Source organism: Anolis sagrei, chromosome X (genome assembly GCF_037176765.1).
Source record: "Anolis sagrei isolate rAnoSag1 chromosome X, rAnoSag1.mat, whole genome shotgun sequence".
NCBI lineage: Eukaryota > Metazoa > Chordata > Lepidosauria > Squamata > Dactyloidae > Anolis > Anolis sagrei.
Genome location: NC_090034.1, coordinates 71,547,145 through 71,572,055, shown reverse-complemented (window position 1 = coordinate 71,572,055; position 24,911 = coordinate 71,547,145). Strand labels below are relative to the sequence as shown.

The following is a 24,911-nucleotide window of genomic DNA, read 5'->3' as shown; positions in this document are numbered from 1 at the left end:
TCAGGATGCTGCATAACCACTCCCAGCAACAGCCAAAGGTTTCTTCAGCTCAAAATGAGCCATCAAGCTAAGCCACAACATAAAGGTCAAAGCTTAGGTGTGATCCTGGACTCATCGATGAGCCTGGAACCCCAGGTTTCGGCGGTGAGCAGGGGAGCATTTGCACAGTTAAAACTTCTGCACCAGCTGCACCTGTACCTTGGGAAGTCTGACTTGGCCACGGTAGTCCATGCTCTGGTTACATCCCGTATAGACTACAGCAGTGTTTCTCAACCTGGGGGTCGGGACCCCTGGGTGGGTCGCGAGGGGGTGTCAGAGGGGTCACCAAAGACCATAAGAAAACACAGTATTTTCTGTTGGTCATGGGACGTTTGGCCCAATTCTATCATTTTTGGGGTTCAGAATGCTCTTTGATTGTAGGTGAACTATAAATACCAGCAACTACAACTCCCAAATGTCAAGGTCAATTTTCCCCAAACTCCACCAGTGTTCACATTTTGGCATATTGAGTATTCGTGCCAGGTTTTGTCCAGATCCATCATTGTTTGAGTCCACAATGCTCTCTGGATGTAGGTGAACTACAACTCCAAAACTCAAGGCCAATGCCCACCCAACCCTTCCAGGGTTTTCTGCTGGTCATGGGAGTTCTGTGTGCAGAGTTGGGTCAATTCTATCATTGGTGGTGTTCAGAATGCTTTTTGATTGTAGGCTAACTATACATTCCAGCAACTACAATTCCCAAATGACAGATTCAATCCCCCCACAACCCCACTAGTATTCAAATGTGGGCGTATTGGGTATTTGGGCCAAATTTGGTCCAGTGAATGAAAATCCATCCTGCATATCAGATATTTACATGACGATTCAGAACAGTAGCAAAATTCCAGTTATGAAGTAGCAACGGAAACAATTTTATGGGTGGGGGTCACCACAACATGGGGAACTGTATTAAGGGGTCGCGGCAGGAGGAAGGTTGAGAAACACTGGACTACAGCAACGCGCTCTACGTGGGGTTGCCTTTGAAGACTGCCCGGAAGCTTCAAATGGTCCAACGGACAGCAACCAGGTTGCTAATGGGAGCGGTGCTCAGGGAGCATACAGTGCCTCTGTTGCGCCAGCTCCACTAGCTGCCGGTGTGCTTCCGGGCACAATTCAAAGTGCTGACTTTAGCCTATAAAGCCCTAAACGGTTTCGGTCCAACTTACCTATCCGAACGTATCTCTCTTTATGAATCATCTAGGATGCTAAGATCTTCTGAGGAGGCCCTGCTCTCGTTCCCGCCTTCCTCACAGATGCATCTGGCGGGGACGAGAGACAGGGCCTTCTCAGGGGTGGCTCTTTGACTGTAGAACGCCCCTCCCTCCTGACCTTTCGAAGAAAGGTTAAAACCTGGCTTTTCGAGCAAACCTTCCCAAATACAGCATAGATATACGATATTATGGACTACTGATGACGAACTGGACAATGATTTGATATGGAGACACTTTGATAATGTTTTGATAATCTTCAAAAAGAACCTTAAAACCTGGCTCTTTCGCTGCGCCTTTGATGAGTAGGTATCTAACCCCACATGATTGCTCGATCTCAAGGCTTTGTCATTGGAGTATACGTCCCCTCCCCCTCATGGGAAAGCTTGATTCCACAACTCCTGCTAAAATGAGCCCTCCTCCGTAAATTACCTGCTTCTCTCTTTTATCTCACCCAAGTTTTTAATTAGTCTTAATTACTTTGTCTTTTTAATCACTACATGCAGCCTGCCCATTGTTACTGTGCCTGTGCATATTGTAATTTTTATATTGTTATGTATTCATTTGTTTTATGTAACTATGATGTTACTGTTTATTGTTTGCATTTTCGGTTTGTGGTTTTGGTTTTTATTGTAATTGTCATTTGGGCTTGGTCTCATGTAAGCCGCTCCGAGTCCCCATCGGGGAGATGGTGGCGGGGTATAAATAAAGATTATTATTATTATTATTAATTTATTTATTTATTTGTATGGTTTTTACATTTATATATTGCTGTTAGTATTTTAATAGTATTTTATGATTGTTTTAATTGTTGTAACTGTTCTGGCATCGAATTGTTGCCTATTGTTAACCGCTCCGAGTCGCCCCTGTTCTGAGAGGGGCGGTATATAAGTGTAGTAAATAAATAATAGTAAATAAATAAATTATACATAAATTACTGCCTTGTTATATGCTGAAGCAGAAACACACCCAATTAACTTGTGGCAGCTGTAACACAAAAGGTTCTGATCCTCCCTGTTACTTAGAAAAGCCTGTTGTAAACCCCTAGTAGCAACATTTTTGCCAGTTGCTTGAGAGTTCTCCAGTCCCAGATAGAATCATAGAGTTGGAAGAGACCTCATGGGCCATCCAGTCCAACCTTCTGCCAAGAAGCAGGAATATTGCATTCAAAGCACTCCCCAACAGATGAGAGTCTACTGTATAATGAGTCAGGAAGCGTTTCATGTTTTGCTGATCCGGTTTTGTTTCAACAAAGATGGAATGGGAAACGTCTTTGCGGTTATGGGTGCAGCCACACTCTGGAATTAATTTTTGACATTGATACCGAGCGCAGCTCAGACCCCTGCTTTTAAATTTATTTGCCCTGCAGCAGGGAGTTCCGCAGTTCCTGGGTGCAAAGATTGGGCCAAACTGATGAAATGTGCCCAACAGCAAGCTCAACCAAGGACTCAACACAGCCCTATTCTCTCTCCTTTTCACTTTCCTACCCAGCCCCAACTTTGTAACAAATCCCCAAATAAAGATTAATGCAGGCCTGCCCTGGCGTTCCGTGGAGGCTGAATCTGCGCTTTCCCAACTGCGGATACTGAGTCCCCCCTTTTGGGCCTTTTGGGCCCCCGTATCCACGAGATGGTGGATTACCTCCTAAAGCTCCTATCGGCTTCAACATCACTTTAATTGCCACGGTTCAATGCTATGGAATACTGGGAAATTACTTGCACATGCCTCTAAGAACCCGAAGTTAATTTAATGCAATCTGCGACCTCTTCAAAAGTTTTTGGAGAGGAGGGTGACTAAAACGATCAAGGGTTTGGAGAACAAGCCCTATGAGGAGCGGCTTAAGGAGCTGGGCATGTTTAGCCTGAAGAAGAGAAGGCTGAGAGGAGACATGATATCCATGTATAAATATGTGAGAGGAAGCCACAGGGAGGAGGGAGCAAGCTTGTTTTCTGCTTCCTTGGAGACTAGGACGCGAAACAATGGCTTCAAACTACAATAGAGGAGATTCCATCTGAACATGAGGAAGAACGTCCTGACTGTGAGAGCCGTTCAGCAGTGGAACTCTCTGCCCCGGAGTGTGGTGGAGGTTCCTTCTTTGGAAGCTTTTAAACAGAGGCTGGATGGCCATCTGTCAGGGGTGATTTGAATGCAATATTCCTGCTTCTTGGCAGGGGGTTGGACTGGGTGACCCTTGAGGTCTCTTAGAATCATAGAATCATAGAATCAAAGAGTTGGAAGAGACCTCATGGGCCATCCAGTCCAACCCCCTGCCAAGAAGCAGGAATATTGCATTCAACTCTATGATTCTATTATTCACAGGAGTTGTAGTTTTACAAGGTATTTAGCCTTTCCTGTGAAATAGTCCTAGTTTCTCACCAATCTACAACTCCAAGCCAATGGGATTTTGGCCTGCATCAATAGGAGCATAGTGTCTAGATCTAGGGTTGGACTGGATGGCCCATGAGGTCTCTTCCAACTCTTTGATTCTATGATTCCCTAGCATTCATTCTACAGCATGGACTTGAAGGCATCCAGGCACCGTGACGTCATGCCCTGCTATGGCAGGGGTCGGCCGCTAGGGGCCGCGCGTCGACGGCGCTGTCGTCACCCTTGCGCGTGCGTAGAGGAGGCGGTTTGTTTCTGCCAAGATGGCGGCGGCACGAGCGGCTTTCTCCCAGAGCCGGTTCCGGGGCTGTTTGTTAGGGGCGCTGCTGGGCGACTGCCTCGGCGGGGGCTTCGAGGCCCGTGAGTCGGTCAGCCTGACGGAGCTGCTGCAGTTCGTGGGCACCCTCCAGCCGCCCCGGCCGGCCTCCGAGGAAGGTAACGCGGGGCAATGGCGTCAAAGTGAAAGGCCTCACTTCTCCCCCTCAGCTCCACTTCCGGTTCTGCTCTCAAGGCGGAAGGAGAGCCAGCAAGCCCCGTCTCCTTCCTCAGAGTTGGTTTGAAGGCAGGCAAAGGCAACTTTTTAGCTTTGCTAACATAGAGACCTCTTTTTCCTTCTTCTCCCTCTTCTTTTTCTCTCACTCCCTTTACCTGATACATACGTCCCTCCCTTCCTATCATCCTTTCTCCTTTTTCTTTTTTCCTTCCCACTCTCTCTCTCCTTACACCTTTTCATAGAATCAAAGAGTTGGAAGAGACCTCATGGGCCATCCAGTCCAACCCCCTGCCAAGAAGCAGGAATATTGCATTCAAATTACCCCTGACAGATGGCCATCCAGCCTCTGTTTAAAAGCCTCCACCACACTCCGGGGCAGAGAGTTCCACTGCTGAATGGCTCTCACAGTCAGGAAGTTCTTCCTCGTTCACACCTAGCTCTAGGTGACAAGTGTAGGGAGGAAGGAAAAAAGGGGAAAGTGGGAAAGAAAGGATGGGAGAAGAGAGAGAAAAACGAAAAAGGATGGAAATCAGGAAGGAAAGACGAGTAAGAAAAGGCCTTCTCCAAGGTCCCCCATGAACTTCTGGCAAGGAAACTAGTCCAATGTGGGCTAGGCAAAACTACGGTGAGGTGGATCAGTAATTGGTTAAATGGACGAACCCAGAGGGTGCTCACCAATGCTTCCTCTTCATCCTGGAAAGAATTGACGAGCGGAGTACCGCAGGGTTCTGTCCTGGGCCCGGTCCTGTTCAACATCTTTATTAATGACTTAGATGAAGGGCTAGAAGGCATGATCATCAAGTTTGCAGACGACACCAAATTGGGAGGGATAGCCAATACTCCAGAGGACAGGAGCAGGATTCAAAACGATCTTTACAGATTAGAGAGATGGGCCAAAACTAACAAAATGAAGTTCTGCAGTGACAAATGCAAGATACTCCACTTAGGCAGAAAAAACGAAATGCAAAGATACAGAATGGGGGAAAATGCCTGGCTCGAGAGCAGTACGTGTGAAAAAGATCTTGGAGTCCTCGTGGACAACAAGTTAAACATGAGCCAACAATGTGATGTGGCGGCAAAAAAAGCCAATGGGATTTTGGCCTGCATCAATAGGAGCATAGTGTTTAGATCTAGGGAAGTAATGCTACCCCTCTATTCCACTTTGGTTAGACCACACTTGAAATATTGTGTCCAATTCTGGGCACCACAATTCAAGAGAGATATTGACAAGCTGGAATGTGTCCAGAGGAGGGCGGCTCAAATGATCAAGGGTCTGGAGAACAAGCCCTATGAGGAGCGGCTTAAGGAGCTGGGCATGTTTAGCCTGAAGAAGAGAAGGCTGAGAGGAGATATGATAGCCATGTATAAATATGTGAGAGGAAGCCACAGGGAGGAGGGAGCAAGCTTGTTTTCTTCTTCCCTGGAGACTAGGACATGGAACAACGGCTTCAAACTACAAGAGAGGAGATTCCATCTGAACATGAGGATGAACTTCCTGACTGTGAGAGCCATTCAGCAGTGGAACTCTCTGCCCTGGAGTGTGGTGGAGGCTCCTTCTTTGGAAGCTTTTAAACAGGGGCTGGATGGCCATCTATCAGGGGTGATTTGAATGCAGTATTCCTGCTTCTTGGCAGCGGGTTGGACTGGATGGCCCATGAGGTCTCTTCCAACTCTTTGATTCTGTGATTCTGTGAAATCTCTTTTTGTGAGATGTGTGCTTTGCTGCCATTGTGCCATCACTTCTTTTGAATTCTTAAGGCATGTAGGCATCTGTTTCATCATCAGAAATTGGCATGTTTATCCATGTTTAACTTCTGTAAATTACTCCATGGTTTTTTGTTATCAGCAACTGTGCAGTGTTGTGCTTCAGGACTCTGAAAATGTGTAACTGTTTCTGTCTGTTGTTGAATAGTCATGGTTCAGTATTGTCAGTCCTGTTACAAACAGTCATGATATTGCCTCAGTTGTAGTTGTGGAGACATTAACTCTTAAAGCATATATTGCAGTAGTGTTTGGTGTTCCATATCTAGGGCCCACATTTACTCCCAAACTTATTGGGATACTATTCAGTTTTTTTTTTAAAAAACTGCAGATTTCTTAGCAAAGCAAGAAAGGATTGTCACTTTTTAAATAATGTATGTGGCATAATTGTTCCAGGTGCCGTTTGTGATGTAAGCTAGGGATGCCCCTATACAATGTCTCTTTTATACCAAAATTCCTTTGCTTCTTGATCTTTTCTAACATAAAATTGAAACAATGTATTGTCGAAGGCTTTCATGGCTGGAATCAATAGGTTCTTGTGGGTTTTTTCGGGCTATATGGCCATGTTCTAGAGGCATTTTCTCCTGACGTTTCGCCTGCATCTATGGCAAGCATCTATGCTTGCATAGATGCAGGCGAAACGTCAGGAGAAAATGCCTCTAGAACATGGCCATATAGCCCAAAAAAACCAACAAGAACCTATAAAATTGAAACAGCTCAACAAAACAAATTGCAGTGTCCCTGCTGTAGTCCATCTTAGGTTGGAGATGTGTATGATCTGTTCTCAGTCATAGACAGGTAAATAAGTAGGAGCTACCTTCCACATAGAGGAATACACAAAAAGGTATTGAGGTTTGAGTGGAAATAATTAGCTTCTTGATGCTTGATTCCTAGAAGTCCTCATCTATAGTGATGACACAGCCATGACCCACTGTGTGGTGAAGTCACTACTGGCCAAGCGGGACTTCGATGAAGTGGATATGGCAAAGCGGTAAGGAGACATCTGTCATTTCAGCATGTGATCTTGGCAAGAAACATTGAGAAAACTCCCCTTCTGGGTCATTTTTTAAAAATTCAGTGCAGATCATACTGGTCTTGATTAACTGATGACTTTGAATCTTTATGACACTGCACTTAACTCAACCTTTCCCATTTTTTCCATCAATGAGATGTGACCCAGGAACTATTTGTGTGGATCAAGTGGTGTTCCAGTGCACCTTTTCTCCACCTCAAAGAACAAGCCATCTCACAGTTTGTGTAAGCAAATAGAGGTGAAGGTTCCTAGACTCATCAGTCACAGAGTTTCTTCCACATTTCCCTCTATGTATTGAAGGCAGATGCTAGCAGCTATTTTGCATGTGTTGTCAAACCACATATCCTGTGGTATGCATCAAGAGTGACTTGAATAGGATTCACACAGAATGTCACCTTAGAAGTATTTGCCATGGTGGTCTATGCTCCGGTTGCATCCCAAATAGATTACTGCACTGTGCTCTACGTGGGGTTGCCTTTGAAGACTGTTCAGAAACTCCAAATGGTTCAATGGGCGGCAGCAAGATTGCGCACTGGAGCGGCGTACAGGGAGCATACAACCCCCTGTTACGCCAGCTCCATTGACAGTCTGCTACCGAGCACAGTTCAAAGTGCTGGCTTTGACCTATGAAGCCCTAAATGGTTCTGGCCCAGCTTACCTGTCCAAACGTATCTTCCCCTATGAACCATCTTGGAGATTAAGATGTCTGAGGAGGCCCTACTCTTGGTCCTGCCTCCTTTGCAGGCATGACTGGTGGGAATGAGAGACAGGACCTTCTCAGTGGTGGTCCCTCGGCTGTGGAACTCCCTCCCCAGTGATGTTAGATCAGCCCCCTCCCTCCTAACCTTCAGAAAGAGAGTGAAAACGTGGCTCTGGGTTCAAGCTTTCAGAGAAAACCCATAGTTCAATAGACTGACTGGAATTATGTGCAGTGATTACCAGAATGACCTGGATTACGATTGCGGATAACGTGGTTTTATAGTGATTGTAATGTTTTAAAAATGTTTTAATGTATTTCAGTTTTGATCTTAATTTAATTTAAATATTTATTTTAATTGTACATTGTTGTTAAGGCATTGAATTGTTGCCTATCTGTAAGCTGCCTTGACTCTCGCTCGGGGTCGAGAAAGGCGGAATATAAATATATTAAATAAATAAATATTTGTATTAGTTTCATTAATTTCTAGATTTAAAGAATGTGATTTTCCATTACAAGGGCAAGCTAACAGGCACAACTTCAAAATCTGCTGGAAACTTAGACCCCATTTTTTTTAGCTCTTAAGCCAGGGATAGGAATCATGCAGACGTAAAGCCAATAGTATTTCTGTGTGTTCTCCAGCCTTCTTGGATCATCCATATTGCAAAATTGGTGGGTGAAAAAATAAATTTTCAGCCAATTAAGGGTGCAGTTTTGGGCATGTTGTCTGGATGGCAGCCAGAGTAGTCCCCAAACACTTAAACATTCACACAATACATATACATCACTTCCAGTCTCAGGTTGCTTCTGACACAATTTAAAAAAACCTCCAGCCTGTTTGTGCAATATTAGGAAGACCTGGAAATGTCCCTCCAGCCTTCTGCATGAATCCACCCCTACTTTAACCCCGTAGAATGTCAGTCAAATGTATTACAATTCGTTCTTGTTCTGGCAGTTTTGCTGAGGAATATAAGAGGGACCCTGACCGGGGCTATGGAGCTGGTGTGATCACAGTCTTCAAGAAACTCCTCAGCTCCAAATGCAGAGATGTATTTGAACCAGCAAGAGAGCAGTTTAATGGGAAAGGCTCCTATGGAAATGGTGGTGCAATGAGAGTGGCAGGCATCCCACTAGCTTACTCCAATATTCAAGATGTGAAGAAGGTATGCAGACTCTTTGTAGATTTCTTGCCTGTTACAGGCGGAGTATCCCTTATTAGGAATTCTAAAATCAGATACTGGTACTCCAAAATTGTCCACATGGGCGGCTGAGATAGCGAAGCCCTTACTTTCTGATACTCAAGTATATTCAAACTTGGTGTTACGTACACATTGTTAACATTAAAATTACCCCTAGGCTATGTGTAAAAGGTGTTCATGAAACATAAATGGTTTTTGTGTTTTGACTGGGGTCCCATCGCAAAGATGTTTCATTGTGTACATATATGCAAATACAGGTATTTCAGAATCTGAAACAACTGAAACCCAACATTTCTAATCCCAAGCATTTCAGATAAGGGATGCTCAACCTGCATTTCTGTGAAGTAGAAAGACTTCCACAGACTGACCAGATCTGGATGTTTATCTTGGCATAGTTGGGTTATGCATGAGTCTGTGGGGGCCACTTTCTTGGTAATCTTTTGGACCATTTTTAAGGGGCAGGAATTATTCAGCTTCCCAGGGCTCCATGTAGCCCTGGGAGGCCCGTGCTATCTTTGCCCGCCCCTTCCACAATGTCACAATGCTTTGTTTTGGTATTGTCTAAATATAACTTCAAGGAGGTATGATTATTATCCCTAAATGTTGTCACTCTCCTCCTAGAAAATGTTTCCTATTGCCTAAATAGTAACTTCTCTCAAAAGACCATCTGTTCAGCTAACATGAATGTTTAGACGTCTCTTCATGATTGCTACTGAGATTACCGCATATACTCGAGTATAAGCCGACCCAAATATAAGCCGGGGCACTTAATTTTAACAGAAAAAACTGGGAAAACAGATTGACTCGAGTATAAGCCAAGGATGGGAAATGCAACAGATACTGGTAAATTCAAAATAAAAATAGATACCAATAAAATTATAATAATTGAGGCATCAGGAGGTTAAATGTTTTTGAATATTTACATAAAACTGTAATTTTTACATAAAACTTGCATACTCTTCCAATAAAAATAGAGTAAAATAATAAATGTAATAATAACAACAACAATAATAAATTAAAATAATAAATGTAATAATAATAATACATTTATTACATATTTATAACAGAGTAAAATAATAAATAACCTTGACTTGAGTATAAGCCGAGGGACTTTTTCAGCTCCAAAAAAGGTCTGAAAAACTAGGCTTATACTCCAGTATATACAGTATATTATATAGTTATATCAGAGTGTGTGTCTTTTTATTTAGTAACTTGCATTCTCCAGACATTATGGAGGATTGTAGTTGTTGTTGTTGTAACCATCTGTTGTTGTGAAGTTACATTGGGATACTGCTTCCCTGTTTTACAGATGGGTGGCTGAGACTAAAGGTATTGATTGTTGCACATGTTACAGAGGTCAGCAGGCACTTAAGACTGCTGGGAATTGCTGATTGTGTTGTAGGTATACAGTATATGTTACTAATGCCCCCCCCCCCCATGGTGAAGCAGCAGGTTAAACTGCTGAGCTGCTGAACTTGCTGACTTTTTTTTTGTCATGTCAGGAGCAACTTGAGAAACTGCAAGTTGCTTCTGGTGTGAGAGAATTGGCCATCTGCAAGGACGTTGCCCAGGGGATGCCCGGATGTTTTGATGTTTTATCATCCTTGTGGGAGGCTTCTCTCATGTCCCCGCATGAGGAGCTGGAGCTGATAGAGGGAGCTCATTCGCGCTCTCCCCGGATTTGAACCTGCGACCTGTCAGTCTTCAGTCCTGCCGGCACAAGGGTTTAACCCACTGCGCCACTGGGGGCTTCATAATAACTTGCTGACTGAAAGGTTGGCGGTTTGAATCCAGGGAGCAGGGTGAGCTCCCGCTGTTAAGCCCAGCTTCTGCCAACCTAACAGTTCAAAAACATGCAAATGTAAGTAGATAGGCAGGAAGGTAATGGTGCTCCATGCAGTCATGCTGGCCACATGACCTTGGAGATATCTACGGTCAACGCTGGCTTGACTTAGAAATGGAGATGAGCACCACCCCCCAGAGTCAGACACAACTAGACTTAATGTCAGGGGATAGCTTTACCTTTACTTATGTATTGCTAGTAGTAATCCAAGTATTTTACCTCTTCTCGTTTATTTTTCCAACTCTTTCCTCTGCAGTTTGCTAAGCTGAGTGCTCAGTTGACCCACTCAAACTCCTTGGGCTATAACGGAGCCATACTCCAGGCTTTGGCTGTCCACTATGCTCTCCAGGGGGGATTGAACCGGGAGGAGTTTCTGGAGCAGCTGATAGGCCACATGGAGGAGGTGGAAGGTGATGACAAGTCTCTCGCTGATGCCCGATTGTGAGTAATTTAAGCCGAAGGGGAGGCCTGGGTTTTCGTGTAATGCAAAGGCATAACTTCTATAACATAAGGAAGAATTTGTCTTACTCTGCTTTCTCTTTTACAGGGTAGGCTATGAGGAATTACCCTTCTCAAAGCGCCTAAAAAAGATCAAGGAATTTTTGGAGAAGAGCAGTGTGCCAAAATCGGATGTGGTAGGAGAATTAGGTAAGCATATCCCTCAACAGAAGTGAGGGCCCTACACCCTGCAAAAGTGGAAGTTCCTATTGTAATCTCTTGTGTTGGAAGGATAGGAGGAAGGATATGTTATTCCCTGCTGACGGGAATTGATTCTTTTGTCAGGCAACGGCATTGCAGCTCTGCACTCTGTCCCTACTGCCATCTATTCCTTCCTGCGCTGTATGGAATCCCATCCAGATATCCCTGAGGAGTACAACAGCCTGCAACGGACCATTATCTACTGTATCTCACTGGGTGGGGACACGGACACCATTGCAACCATGGCCGGGGCAATTGCCGGAGCATATTATGGGGAAGAGCAGGTGCCGCAAAGTTGGAAGAACAACTGTGAATCTTCTGAGGAAACAGAGATGTTGGCTGACAGCTTGTATGATCTGAACTGCAGATGAGAGAATTGGAATCCGGTGTACAGGTCTTCTTTCATGTTTGAAAGAGGTAAAACTTGTCTACAAGACGGGATATTTCCTTAACAAAAACATGCCTAAGAAATGACTGTGTGAGAGAGGTCGTATTATTAAATGCATTTAGATCAAATATTTTCCTTAATGCAAGCTGTTAACATGGTCATTGTATGCCAAAGTGTTTGGTCAGCATTTGTTTTCATGCAGGTTTGCTGTCCAGCTTTTAGCCTCATAGTGGTTACAGAGCCTCACTTTTAGACTACAGGGGAGGGGGAGAGGAATATTTCTATGCTTTGAAAGTAAGGTGAAAATAAATTTTCAATCCAAGAGATTAATGCTATCACATCCTCACTAATGCTATGGTAAATTAATCCGAGGAAACAACAGGAATGTTATCTGCATTTGCTTGGGAGTTACAATAACCAAGAAGGAAAAGGTGAACTTCCTCTTTTGTGAAAGAGTAATTAGATTACTTAGGCTCCATCTACACTGCCATTATAATGTAGCCTGAACTGCATTATATGGTTAGTGTAAGTTAAGGTAAAAGGTTGTTTCCCCTTGACATTAAGTCTAGTCATGTTCGACTCTGGGGGCTAATACTCATCTCCATTTCTAAGCCGAAGAGCTGGAGTTGTCTGTAGACACCTCCATGGTCATGTGGTCGGCATGACTGCATGGAGCACCATTACTTTCCCACCGAAGGCTCCTTCTTTGGAGGCTTTTAAACAGAGGCTGGATGGCCATCTGTCGGAGGTGCTTTGAATGTGATTTTCCTGCTTCTTGGCAGGTGGTTGGACTGGATGGCCCGCGAGGTCTCTTATAATAATAAATAAAACTTTATTTATATACCGCTCCATCTCCCCGAGGGGACTCAGAGCAGTACCCAAGTAATATCGCAAAACATACAGAGTAAAAACAACATAACCATAAGATTAACAAACAATATATAAACATAAAAATTGTCGCCATAACACACATATATTAAAAATAATCCTGCCTGTTCAAGGCAATTACAAATTTAAAAGGCCAGGCCAAGATTTGTGCAACCCCAAAAATTCTAGGGCGCCTGGGAATTAAGTGCAATGCTATGGTAGGCAACAATAATATTAGGTACGGGTCTGTGGCTGTTCATTCCAGGGCCGATTAGAGGAAAGAATCTGGGTAAATGGTAGGAAGAATAAGGCCGCATTAGACAATGTGTGGGGCTGAGTTAGAACTGGTCATTTTCAAAGGCTCTTCCAACTCAAGGATTCTATGAATCTTAAGTGGTACCTGTTGATCTACTCACATTTTCATGTTTTTGAACTGCTAGATTGGAAGAAGCTGGGCCTCACAGCGGGAGCTCACCCCACTCCCCGGATTTGAACCATCAACCTTTTGGTCAGTGATTTAACCTGCTGTTCCACCAGGGGCTCCATGGTTAGTATAGACTCATTTAATGCAGTTTAACTACAATTGAACTGGATTATATGACAATATAATGCACTTCAGTTTGCATTATAATAGCAGTGTAGATGGTGCTTTAGAATCTGATTTTCTCACAAGTCTTTGAAAAGAGTATGTGCTGCCTTTAATTTTTTAAAAAAATATTTCATGTTTGATTTGTATGAATCATTAAACCTGATGGTGATAAATGTAAAATAAATTTTGGTTGCTGACTGTATAAGCTAGGAGGCCAAATGGGATGCATTCTGCTGCGTTAATAGAAGGAATCAGCTTGGGAATAGTAAGAATGGCAGCGAGGAGGAATCTTAACCCTTGAAGTCACTCTGGGGATGTTGAAATCAGAACAAAGGTACTTTGAGGGATCAGGGTTCGCTCGTTCTATGAAGTGTTAGAGCAGCGCTTTCCAAACAGTGTCGCAACACTTTTGTGTGTTGGCTGCAGTATGTAGGTGTGTCATGGGAACATAACAAGAAATGACAAAAATCCTGGTAATGTGTGTTTACTTACAAATCATATTTTTTCAAAATATAAATGAAATCTTTTCATGAGATACTTTGTGTCATCATACATTTCATTATTACAGTGTATGTATGTGTCTGTATCTCTTTAAGGGGTTTGGTTTAACCTCTGATTTGCTAGTAAATCTGAAGTTCTGTGTTGCTAAATGATGCATGTCTAAAAAGTGTGCCACCAACATGAAATGTTTGGAAAACTGTGTGTTAGAGGCTGTAAGTGCCAGTCTTGTCCTGTCTGGTCTGAATTGTTTAAAGGAGTTCTATATTTTGTTTTCAAGAATGAAAATAACCAAATTAGAATTTGCACATGTTGGCCTAAAACTGCAGTCTTCCACTACATATCTGGTAGCATCATACAAACAGAGACCTGTCAGCGGAATTTCTGTGTATTCCTTAGTCCAGACCTGCACTACTCAGCAGTAGTAAGGGACCAAAATTAAATAGGCTAAACCTCTTGGGGCCACAAATAAGTTTTTAGCACTTGACTTTCCAAGTAAGGAATAATTAATGATTAATGAGGATTGTTGTTGTGTGCCTTCAAGTTGTTTCAGACTAAGTTGACCCTACAATAGAGTTGTCTTGTCAATATTGATTTAAAGAGGCCTTTGTTTTCCTTTGAGGCTGAAATAGTGTGACTTGCCTAAAATCACCCAGTGGGTTCAGAGCCATAGTCCAAGGTTCAAACCACTATACCACGCTTTTTTGAATTCTGAAGATATTCTCATTTGATGGTCTCTGTTGCCTTGGAATGAAATTGTCTGTGATTACTGGTGAAACTGGAAATGATTTTGATAGGAAGCAAAATCGAAAGCCCAGCAGTAGACAAGAGAGGAGGAAGAGGATAAGGAAAGGAGAAAGATATTTCATAACCACAGAGGAATGTGCACATCTGTAAACGTCTTTCTCCCTTTGGAGTGAGAAAGCCTAATTCATGATACCCCTGCCCCCTTTTATTTTCCTTTCTTCTCTCCTTCACTTCCCTTCCCTTCCTCCTCCTATCCTCTCATTTCTTCCTTTTTTCTCTGCCTGTCTTCCTTCCCCCCCTCCCTTTCTTATTTCCTCCTTTGCAGTGTGGGGAGCTGCATATTGTGCTGGCCTGCCTTAGTCTCATTGGATCACTTTGTAAATTAGTGGTTCCCAACCTTTTTTTGACCATGGACCACTCCATAACATTAGTACCAAAAGGGTTAAAATCAGTTTTTTGGTCAACCTTCGATTTGGTGTGGGTATTTGCAGTGCTGATTCAGAAAATTGCATTGGATAGACTACATGAGCTCTAGTTTCTGATACAGAGCATATGCCATCCAGTAGTTGCCATCTGCTTGCTTACAGAAAACCATATTTACTAATCTAGAGCTGATTTGGTAGTAGTAATCTCTCATGGATGGTCAGCCTCTCCCCTCCCGACATCCCTGTCTCATCACTATAGGAGAGTTTCGCGAGACCAGTCGCTCATGTTGCCACGTGGTTTTGAGGCAATGGTGTAGTAGTGGTGAGGCTGTGGACCACTGGTAGTCCACGGACCACAGGTTGGGAACCATTACTATAGAGGAACGTAATGGTAAACCTCCTCCAAATAGATCAGGGGTATACAAACTTTTTACACAGAGGGCCAGGTCATAGTCCCTCAAACTGTTGGAGGGCCGGATTATAATTTGAAAAAAAAAAATGAATGAATTCCTATGCACAGTGCATCTATCTTATTTGTAGTGCAAAAAAACACTTTAGAACAATACAATAATTAAAATGAAGAACAATTTTAACAAATAAACTTATTAGTATTTCATTGGGAAGTGTGGGCCTGCTTTTGGCTGATGAGATAGGATTGTTGTGTGCTTTCAAGTCGTTTCGTACTTAGGTTGATCCTGAACGAGGGCCGGGTAAATGACCTTGGAGAGCCGTAGTTTGAGGACCCCTGAAATAGATCTTGGCTAGAAAACCCTAGGATAGGATTGGATTGCCATAAATCGGTGCTCACTTGAAGCCACATAACAGCAACAAATTAGTAATTAAGGCATCAAGTAACATTTTGAAGACATAACTGTGTTAATCAGCTCTAGTTTCTGATAAAGATTATATGCTATCCAGTAGTCGCCATCAGTTCGCATTCAGAAAGCCATATTTAATAATCTAGAGCTGATAGGGCCTATCCAGTGCAATTTTCTGAATCAGCACCCCAAATAACCCCAGGAACAGGCCTAAAAACAAAGACAGCAAAGAACTCCCACTTCCAGATGCCACATGGAACAGCTCCGCTCGGGAAGGGAGGAGGAGAAAAAGCAGCAGTCAGGAGGCTTGTTGATGTGCCTTTCGTAGTTAGTCAGCCTCTCCCTTCCCAATATCCTTGTTGCCCCGGCACTATATGAGGGTTTTGCAAGACCAGTCACTCTTGCTGCAATGGTGTAGTAACGGTGAGGCCATGGACCATATTTTAGTTCTTGGGGACCACAGGTTGGGAACCACTGCTGTAAATGAACAGGTGAAAGATGCAGGCTTAGCTGTTTGGTTGGATTGAAAATCTCTCATTTTCCCCCCTTTTAATTTGTAACCCTGATCAAATAAAGAGTTTGTTCCGAGGGTGGAAATAGTCTGTTTGTAAACGTCTTGTCTGTTTCCCGGTGGTAACTTGAAACTCAAATAAATCTCTCTTTGTAAAATAAGATTTATTGATGTTGGTTCAATACAATCAAGTACTGTAGTTTCAGTTCAGAAGTGAAGGCCAGTTTTTGATCACAAAACAGGAGTGCATTTAAAAACCAAATTTGCTATGAAACAGTGCATGTAACATAAGTATTTACAAAACTAAAAATCCTCTATATACTAGGATAGAAAGGAAAATAGTAGAGGCATTTTTTTTAAAAAAAAAGACAGAGAAATGGTATATAAAATGCATATGACAATGCATAATTAAAACAAGTCTCCACACCTGTTCTTTACACTGACTGAAACCCAGTTCCCACATCCTTTTTTCCAACATGAAAACCCAGCTTTTGTCACAGACAAAGAGCAGGCAGTGAACACATCCATAAAAATAAGCTCCAATCCATAATTTGCCTATCAGCCTCTCCATCCCATTGTCATTGCTTTTTTCATAATGGCAGCATTTTTTGATATGTTAAAAGGTTTTTAAAATTGTATAAATGCAGTTCTGTATGGGAAAGGAATAGTGAGGCTGCAAAACCTTCCCTATGGGAATGGAATGCTTTAATATGAGGGGTGTTCATTAAAGAGTTCTCTTGACCCACTTCTATTTATCACAGGAAACTGAAACTGCACATGTGTGATGATGTAAGCCACATGTCAACTTACAACTCAGAACAATAACGGTCTTGATTTGACAGGTGCTGATGTGGTGTGAGGTTTGATAATGGATCCAGTGGAATACAGAGCAGTCCTCAAGTTCCTTTACTTGAAAGGCTGCACACAAAAGGAGACATTCGATGAAAGAGGTTTATGGTGATGATCCCCCATCATGTGCTGTAGTCAAGAACTGGCATCGACAGTTAAAATGTGGTCGGAATTTGGTGCAAACAGCTCCAATTCCAGGGTGACCTTACTCAGCTATTGATGAACACACCATCCAGCAAGTGGAGGTCGCCATTTTGGAAAATTGCTGCATAACGATTCCCCATCTAACTCAAAATGTGAAGATTAGTGTGGGGTCCATGGAAAAAAATCACCCAAGACCATCTTCACATGCATAAGGCATCTGCTCGCTGAGTCCCTTGGCTGCTCACATCTTTCCAGAAGCAGGAACAAATCGAATGCTCTCAAGCTGTATTGACAGTGATGTGCCATGGAAACCAGGAGGACTTTTTCAACAGACAGATCACACAGGATGAAAGCTGGGTCCATCACTATCATCCTGAGACTAAAGCCCACTTGATGAAATTGAAGCATCATGACTCACCACCTCCAAAGAAGGCACGCGCTCAACTCTAGGCAGGCAAGGTCATGCTCACAGTATTTTTGGGACCAGCACGGGGTAGGATCAATGGATTTCCTAGCAAAAGGTACCATGATTACTGGGGCATACTATGCTTCACTGCTGTGGAAATTGAGGCAGGCCATCAAAGCTAAGAGACAATGTGGCATGCTCAACAAAGAAGTCCACCTTCTGCAAGACAATGCACCAGTTCACACACATATTGCCCAAATGGAAGCATGCTCCTGTGACTTTGAAATTCTACTGCACCCCCTTATTTATCCGACCCCGCACCATTGGACTACCACCTCTTTCCAACAATGGAGTTATTTCTAAAGGGCAAGCATTGTTCAGATGACGAGACTCTGATTTCTGAAGTCACAACATGGCCTTTGGAGCAACCTGTTGACTTCTACAAGTGACGTGTTTACATTGATTAAAAAGATGGGAGAAGTGTGTGTCCCTAGGTGGCACCTATGTACAGGAGGACCAATAACAGTGCCACGTTTCATTGCTCTCAGTCCACAGGAAGTGGGTCAGGGGTAATCTTTAATGAACGCCCCTTGTATCTCTGAGCTTGGAGATAAATGTGTACTTCATGTTTTCTGTCTTACCAGCCAGAAAACACAAGTGATCAATCTACAAAGGGGGAAAAAAAGTTATCTCATCATAAGAAACCATTATAAATAAATTGTGTACAAGATACCAAGAACAATGCTTGGATTTATGCGATTCTCTATTGCTGTTAAAGCACTTATCCATCATTCTTTCCCACTTGAGGCAGTGTGACTTTGTTAACTAGTAGCACATTTCCTTTGATCTCTTGGCATTGGAATTGGAAGCTTCACACTCTCCTCCACAGGAAAATACACTTAAGTCAAGAGCACAAGTCTCCCAGAATCTCTCTTCCAATATCAGGCACGTAGAAAATGTGTGGACTTGGCTCCTGCCATTTTAGCCTGTGGTGACTGAATGCAAAATCAAAGATGTTATTGCAAGTGGAATATGCCTTTGGCGTCTTTCTCATCTCAAGGAATGCAAAAAACATCAGACGGAACCAGGAATCTTGGGCCTATGCTTTTGCTCTGTCTAAATCAGACAAACACATTTTAAGTTAAAAGAAAAGAGAAAGCAAGCAAGTTGGCTACACAGCTGAAATACAGGTGACCCAAATGTCAATTCCACACCATCCTTCTTATCCTTTTAAGATATTCTTAAGGTCCACAATGCAACTTTTTCTGTCCAATGCCACTCGGAATATTGGATCACAGAAGCATTTTGGTGGTATTTTGTATGTCTCAATATTTCTATCTAAAATTAACCCGGCAAAGTAGACTAAGCTCCTTGAACTATACTGTTGCTGTCTCAGGTACTTGGAAAAAACCTGGACACGAATAATTCCTTTTGCTTTCTTCATAAAAGGCCTATACAGAAAGGGATTCCAAGCATATTGTTTCTCCTGGATGAGGCAGCTCTCTTTTTAGCAACTTAGGGTTATGTATGATCATTTATTGTACAGGCCCAAAGCGTTTGATCCTAGTACACCAGCATTTCTCAACCTGGGGGTTGGGACCCCTGTGGAGGGGGGGGGGGGCGAGGCAGGCCTGTAGCGAGGGGTTTTTTTAGGGGTTCAACCCCCCCCCCAAAAAATGTTTCAGATTTTTTTTTTAAAAAACCTGGTTTACTCGTGAATTTTAACTGGTTAACCAAATCCCCCTGCTAAGTCTATGAGATGCAAAGAATTAAGAGTCCCTCCAGAACTGTAAGCACTATCTCAAGCAAATATTGACAATTTATTCACACTGTCATTACTTGCAGCAATAGCCAATGTAGTGAAGCAACCAAGTTGGGTGTGTGTGTGTTGAATGCTCTCATTAAGGAGGCCAGACTTGGTGGAGGTGGTTGACAGGAGCAGAGCTGCAGGCTATTGAAGGCTGCTCTGCCCCCTGCTATGCTCTTTGCTTCAGCGTGAGCTAGGAGGCAGGTTTCAACACCCCCCCCCCCCGAAAATTTCAACCCTTCCCGAATTTTTTTTCTGGCTACAGCCCTGGCGCGAGGGGGTGCCAGAGGGGTTGCCAAAGACCATAAAAAACACAGTATTATCTGTTGGTCTTGGGGGTTCTGTGTGGGAAGTTTGACCCAATTCTATCGTTGGTGGGGTTCGGAATGCTCTTTGATTGTAGGTGAACTATAAATCCCGGTAACTATAACTCCAAAATGTCAAGGTCTATTTTCCTCAAAGTCCACCAGTGATCACATTTGAGCATATTGACTATTCGTGCCAAGTTTTGTCAAGATCCATCATGGTTTGAGTCCACAGTGCTCTCTGGATATAGGTGAACTACAACTCCAAAAATCAAGGTCAGTGCCCACCAAACCCATCCAGTCATAAGAGTTCTGTGTGCCAAGTTTGGTTCAATGCCATCGCTGGTGGAGTTCAGAATGCTCTTTGATTGTAGGTTCACTATAACTACCAGCAACTACAACTCCCAAATGACAAAATCAGTCCCTTCCCCCAATCAAATTTCAAATTTGTGCATATCACGTATTTGTGCCAAATTTGGTCCAGTGAATGAAAATCCATCCTGCATATCAGATATTTACATTCTGATTCATAACAGTAGCAAAATTACAGTTATGAAGTAGCAACGGAAATAATGTTGTGGTTGGGGGTCAGCACAACTTGAGGAATTGTATTAAGGGGCCACAGTATTAGAAAAGGTTGAGAAATGTAGTACACTAAGATATCGAGAAGCTTTTAGTGTACACTGTAGTACACTAAGATATTGAGAAGCTTTGAACTACCTTGTGGCGTGGAATACAAAAAGAGACATTTCAAGCAGTATTGATATAAAGTGGTAGAAATGCATCAGACAATGAAAATGTTAGTTAATTATTGAAATCCTTGCACACAACACTTTCCACCTTTAAAATATATTGCACTATACTGAATAACTTTTAAAGTAGCTAACATTAATAGCACTGTTGTAAAAAAAAGTATTGAATGGAAATGTATGGTGGCCTCCCAGGGTTTTTAAATAAATTGCACGGGTGATGGGTTGCCCCACCTCCCGTAACAAAGTGTAGACATCTTGGACAAAACGATCTATGCACTGGCACTTTGACGATGTCAACAATTCAATCTTTCTCAAGTCAAGCCAGTAGCAACTGGAGCAATGCCTGCAGTGCCTTAACACTGGGATTGTCAACAGCATTGGTGGAACCTTAGATTTCCAGACTGCTGAATTTCAGATAATGGACAATTTGCTCTTTGAGTACTGCAGAGTTGTCTTTGTTTTTTTTTTTAAAGGGGATTCTGGAATACGTTTCCCATCCCCTTTTTCATATAACTGCTCTAAAGATGTGCTGAGCCTTGTGTGAAAAGGTGCTTTCCAAACTTCGACAATGTGTCTTCTTTTTTGTCTCAAGAGACCGACTGAATCACATTTTGAAACAGCAAACTGAAACATGGATCAATGCTTAAATTTGGAAGAAGGTGCCTTAAGGCAATAAAGGAAGTCTACAACTTTGTGTTGTAGGCCGTAGTCCTCCTGCACACTGCCGTCTCATCAAATGCCTTCTGTGTGGCCTAGGAGAATCGTTTGGCAGCTAATCCCCAAGTTGGCATCTGTATTCGATGTGCAGTCTCTAGGGTAATTCTGAATACAAACATTGTACAACAACCACCAAGTTTTCTCTTCCATATTGACTCCTTGGCTTGGTCAAAACGGTCCCCAAACTACTGATTTGCGCCATCTTTCCCGCGACTTTTGTATTTTTAATAGTTTAAAAGAAGTAGTTTATGGCTAAAGTGGATGAAAGGAGGCGTGCCCAACAGCCGTTATGTGGGGCACAGAAGGAATCCCGAAAATGAAGAATGGATGTATTCGGTGGAATAAAGACCATTGGCTTGATCTGATGGCATCTGGATCCAGACCTGGTCGTTTTCTTTAAGTTCAAGCACAGCGCTACCTGAAGCTTGGTCCAAGTAGCCTTTTTTGTATTCGTCGTAGGTGTAGGTGGCAGGCACGTTGTTTTTATACAGCGCCACCCAGACATTAGTTCCTTTAACGTGGACATGATAAGCAAAGTAATAAATGCCAGAAATGGGACAGGTAAAGATCCCCGTCACTGGATTGTAGCCATTCTGCCCATTGTACAAAGTCCTGTCGAATTTGACTGGCATTCCTGAAGCTGGGAATGGTGAGGTCAAGATAGCGGTGAAGGCAGGTAACATCTGGGCAGATAGTTCTCCTCGGCCAAACTGGGGTTTCCCGGGCTTGCCATTCCCCAGGACTGCCCCCTCTACACCACCATCGGGAAGATGGAGGCCGGCAATGCCTGTCTCGTCAAACACCCCTGGGGCACCCGGTGGCCCTGGTGGACCCGGTGGCCCTGGTCGCCCATTTAATCCAGGATTGCCAGGAACCCCTTGTGGCCCAATGGGTCCTATAATGCCTGGTTCCCCCACTTTGCCAACTCCTGGGGCTCCTGGGAAGCCAGGCTCTCCTTTCAGTCCTGGTAAACCTTGAGGCCCCATTGGGCCAGAAGGGCCTTGTAGCCCCGGTATCCCCGATGAGCCTCGGAGGCCTGGCTGCCCTGGGATGCCAGCGTCCCCCTTTGCCCCCGAGGGCCCTGTCAGTCCTGGCACCCCTGGGAGCCCCATGAAACCAGTTTCTCCCTTGGGGCCTGTTGGGCCTTGCAACCCTTGGGACCCTGGCAAGCCTCTCTCCCCAGGAATCCCTGGCTTTCCCACAAAACCACTGGGCCCTTGATCCCCACGCATGCCTGGTAGTCCAGGAGGCCCAATGGGCCCAGCTTCCCCTTTACCACCTGGAATTCCATGTTTGCCTGGCATACCCATAGAACCGGGAGGGCCTGGGGACCCAGGCATACCGGGAGGACCCATGTCACCTACTTCTCCATCCATTCCTGGCTCTCCCTTGTCCCCAATGAGTCCTGGGACGCCTGGCTGTCCACGGTCTCCCTTCAAGCCAGGCAGACCGGGCTTTCCGTATCCTGTAGGGCCAGGCATTCCTGGGAGACCCCGCAGACCAGGTTCACCCTTAGGGCCCAAGGGCCCTTGCAAGCCTGGCACACCTGATACCCCTGGCACACCAATTCCATCCACACCTGGTGGGCCCCGTGGGCCCATGGGTCCAGGCTCCCCACTAATCCCTGGCTCACCTGGGGGGCCCGAATCACCCTTGTCACCTGGAGCACCAGGCAAGCCATCGAGACCAGGTTTCCCAATGCTTACAGGCCCTGCAGGTCCTGGAGGCCCTGGAGGCCCACTATTCCCTCGTGGTCCTATCAGTCCTGGCTTGCCAATTCCATTTTCACCCTTCATACCACGCTCACCGCGAGGGCCAGGCTCTCCTTTTGCACCTGGCTCCCCCCGAAATCCTGGTAGTCCTGGGCTACCGCTTGCTCCAGGTTTGCCGTTAACAGAGATGCCAGCTGGTCCAGGCAGCCCTGGTGGGCCAGGGAGTCCTCTTGGCCCTTGGTCGCCTCTCATGCCAGGCTCACCATTCACCCCAGGCATTCCTTTCATCCCTGCCTTGCCAGGAAGCCCTGGGTTGCCCGGTTTGCCAATGCCAGAAAAGCCAGGTGGACCAGCAGGTCCTGGTTGACCATGAAGCCCTGGTTTTCCGACTCCCGGCTTCCCAGGATATCCAGGTGGGCCAGGTGGTCCTCTTGGGCCAGGCTTTCCAGGAGGGCCGGGTTCTCCTTTGAGGTCCATTGGAAGCAGTGGTGGCATATCTGTGAAGAGAAGGACACTTCGATAAAGACCATGAACAAATGGAGTAGTAACAAAAGTCAAGAGAAGTGACGATTCAGGCAGCCTCTTAAATCCAAAACCATTTCCCTTTGCATGTTGCTAGAGAATGTGACTTCTGTTGCCTTAGCATGGATTTACCTGCTCAGGTAAGGTTCTTTGCTTTTGGGATCCTAAGGAAATAGGATGCCTAAACTACAAATTATACTATTGTTATCAATCAACATCATTGTCATTATTATTTCCCATTGTTCTCAGTCCAGGACTCAAGTCTGCTTGGAAAGGTTAAAACAGGCAACATTTTAAAAATAATATACAAACATTTAAAATATAAGTAACAATATTAAAGGCAAGACCATTAAAAAGAAAGCAGCAAACAGTATAGAACACCCTGAAAGGCCCTTTTGCTCCTGAACCATCAGCCATTCAGCGTGGGAGCAACCACTGAGAAGGCCCTATGATCTCCCCAGGCGTACCTGCGAGGAGGGTGGAACAGAGAAGAACTTCCGTAGAAGATCTCAAAAGAGACAGGCCCATATGGGAAAAATATGGCCTGAAGCTTTTTCACAGACATTTCAGCCCTTAGTTCAGCGTTTCTCAACCTGGGAGTCCGGACACTGGGGGGGGGGGGGGGGGTCACAAGGGGGTGTCAGAAAGGTCGCCAAAGACCACCAGAAAAACAGTATTTTCTGTTGCTCATGGGGATTCTGTGAGGGAAGTTTGGCCCAATTCTATCGGTGGGGTTCAGAATACTCTTTGAATGTAGATGAACTATAAATCCCAGCAACTACAACTCCCAAATGTCAAGTCTATTTTCCCCAAAGTCCACCAGTGTTCACATTTGGGCATATTGAGTATCCATGTCAAGTTTGGTCTAGAACCATCATTGTTTGAATTCACAGTGCTCTCTGGATGTAGGTGAACTACAACTCCAAAACTCAAGGTCAATGCCCACCAAACCCTTCCAGTATTTTTGGTCAGTCATGGGAGTTCTGTGTGCCAAGTTTGGTTCGATCCCATCATTGGTGGATTTCAAAATGCTATTTCATTGTAGGTGAACTATAAATCCTAGCAACTCCCAAATAACAAGGTCTATTTTCCCCAAAGTTCACCAGTGTTCACAGTTGGACATTTTGAGTATTCCTGCCCAGTGTGGTCCTGATCCGATTCTATCGTTGGTGGGGTTCAGAATACTCTTTGAATGTAGATGAACTATAAATCCCAGCAACCACAACTCCCAAATGTCAAGTCTGTTTTCCCCAAACTCCACCAGTGTTCACATTTGGGCATATTGAGCATCCGTGTCAAGTTTGGTCCTGATCCATCATTGTTTGAATTGTTTGAATTCACAGGGCTCTCTGGATGTAGGTGAACTACAACTCCAAAACTCAAGGTCAATGCCCACCAAACCCTTCCAGTATTTTTGGTTGGTCATGGGAGTTCTGTGTGCCAAGTTTGGTTCGATTTCATCATTGGTGGATTTCAAAATGCTATTTGATTGTAGGT

General features: G+C 44.1%; 2 protein-coding genes across 4 annotated transcripts in view; one reads left to right on the top strand and one right to left on the bottom strand.

Annotated features, from left to right (window-relative positions):
- The first annotated feature begins 3,868 nt into the window (after positions 1 to 3,868).
- ADPRS (ADP-ribosylserine hydrolase) lies at positions 3,869 to 16,361 on the top strand. 2 transcript variants are annotated; one of them, XM_060784536.2, is made up of 7 exons: positions 3,869 to 4,067; positions 6,781 to 6,877; positions 8,572 to 8,779; positions 10,915 to 11,099; positions 11,206 to 11,306; positions 11,442 to 11,774; positions 13,053 to 16,361. In XM_060784536.2, the coding sequence occupies exons 1-6, from the start codon at positions 3,896 to 3,898 to the stop codon at positions 11,726 to 11,728; spliced, it is 1,050 nt and encodes a 349-aa protein (XP_060640519.1). In that variant the 5' UTR covers positions 3,869 to 3,895; the 3' UTR covers positions 11,729 to 11,774; positions 13,053 to 16,361. The 2 variants fall into 2 exon arrangements, with proteins under 2 accessions (XP_060640519.1, XP_060640518.1); XM_060784535.2 differs by having other exon boundaries at positions 11,442 to 16,361.
- The window catches only part of COL8A2 (collagen type VIII alpha 2 chain), a 334,138-nt gene continuing 325,576 nt past the window's right edge, over positions 16,350 to 24,911 (bottom strand). For both annotated transcript variants that reach the window (XM_060784544.2, XM_067473714.1), the window contains one exon: positions 16,350 to 23,389. In XM_060784544.2, coding sequence (XP_060640527.1) covers positions 21,468 to 23,389 — 1,922 coding nt within the window. In that variant the 3' untranslated portion in view covers positions 16,350 to 21,467. The remainder of the gene's footprint in view (positions 23,390 to 24,911) is intronic.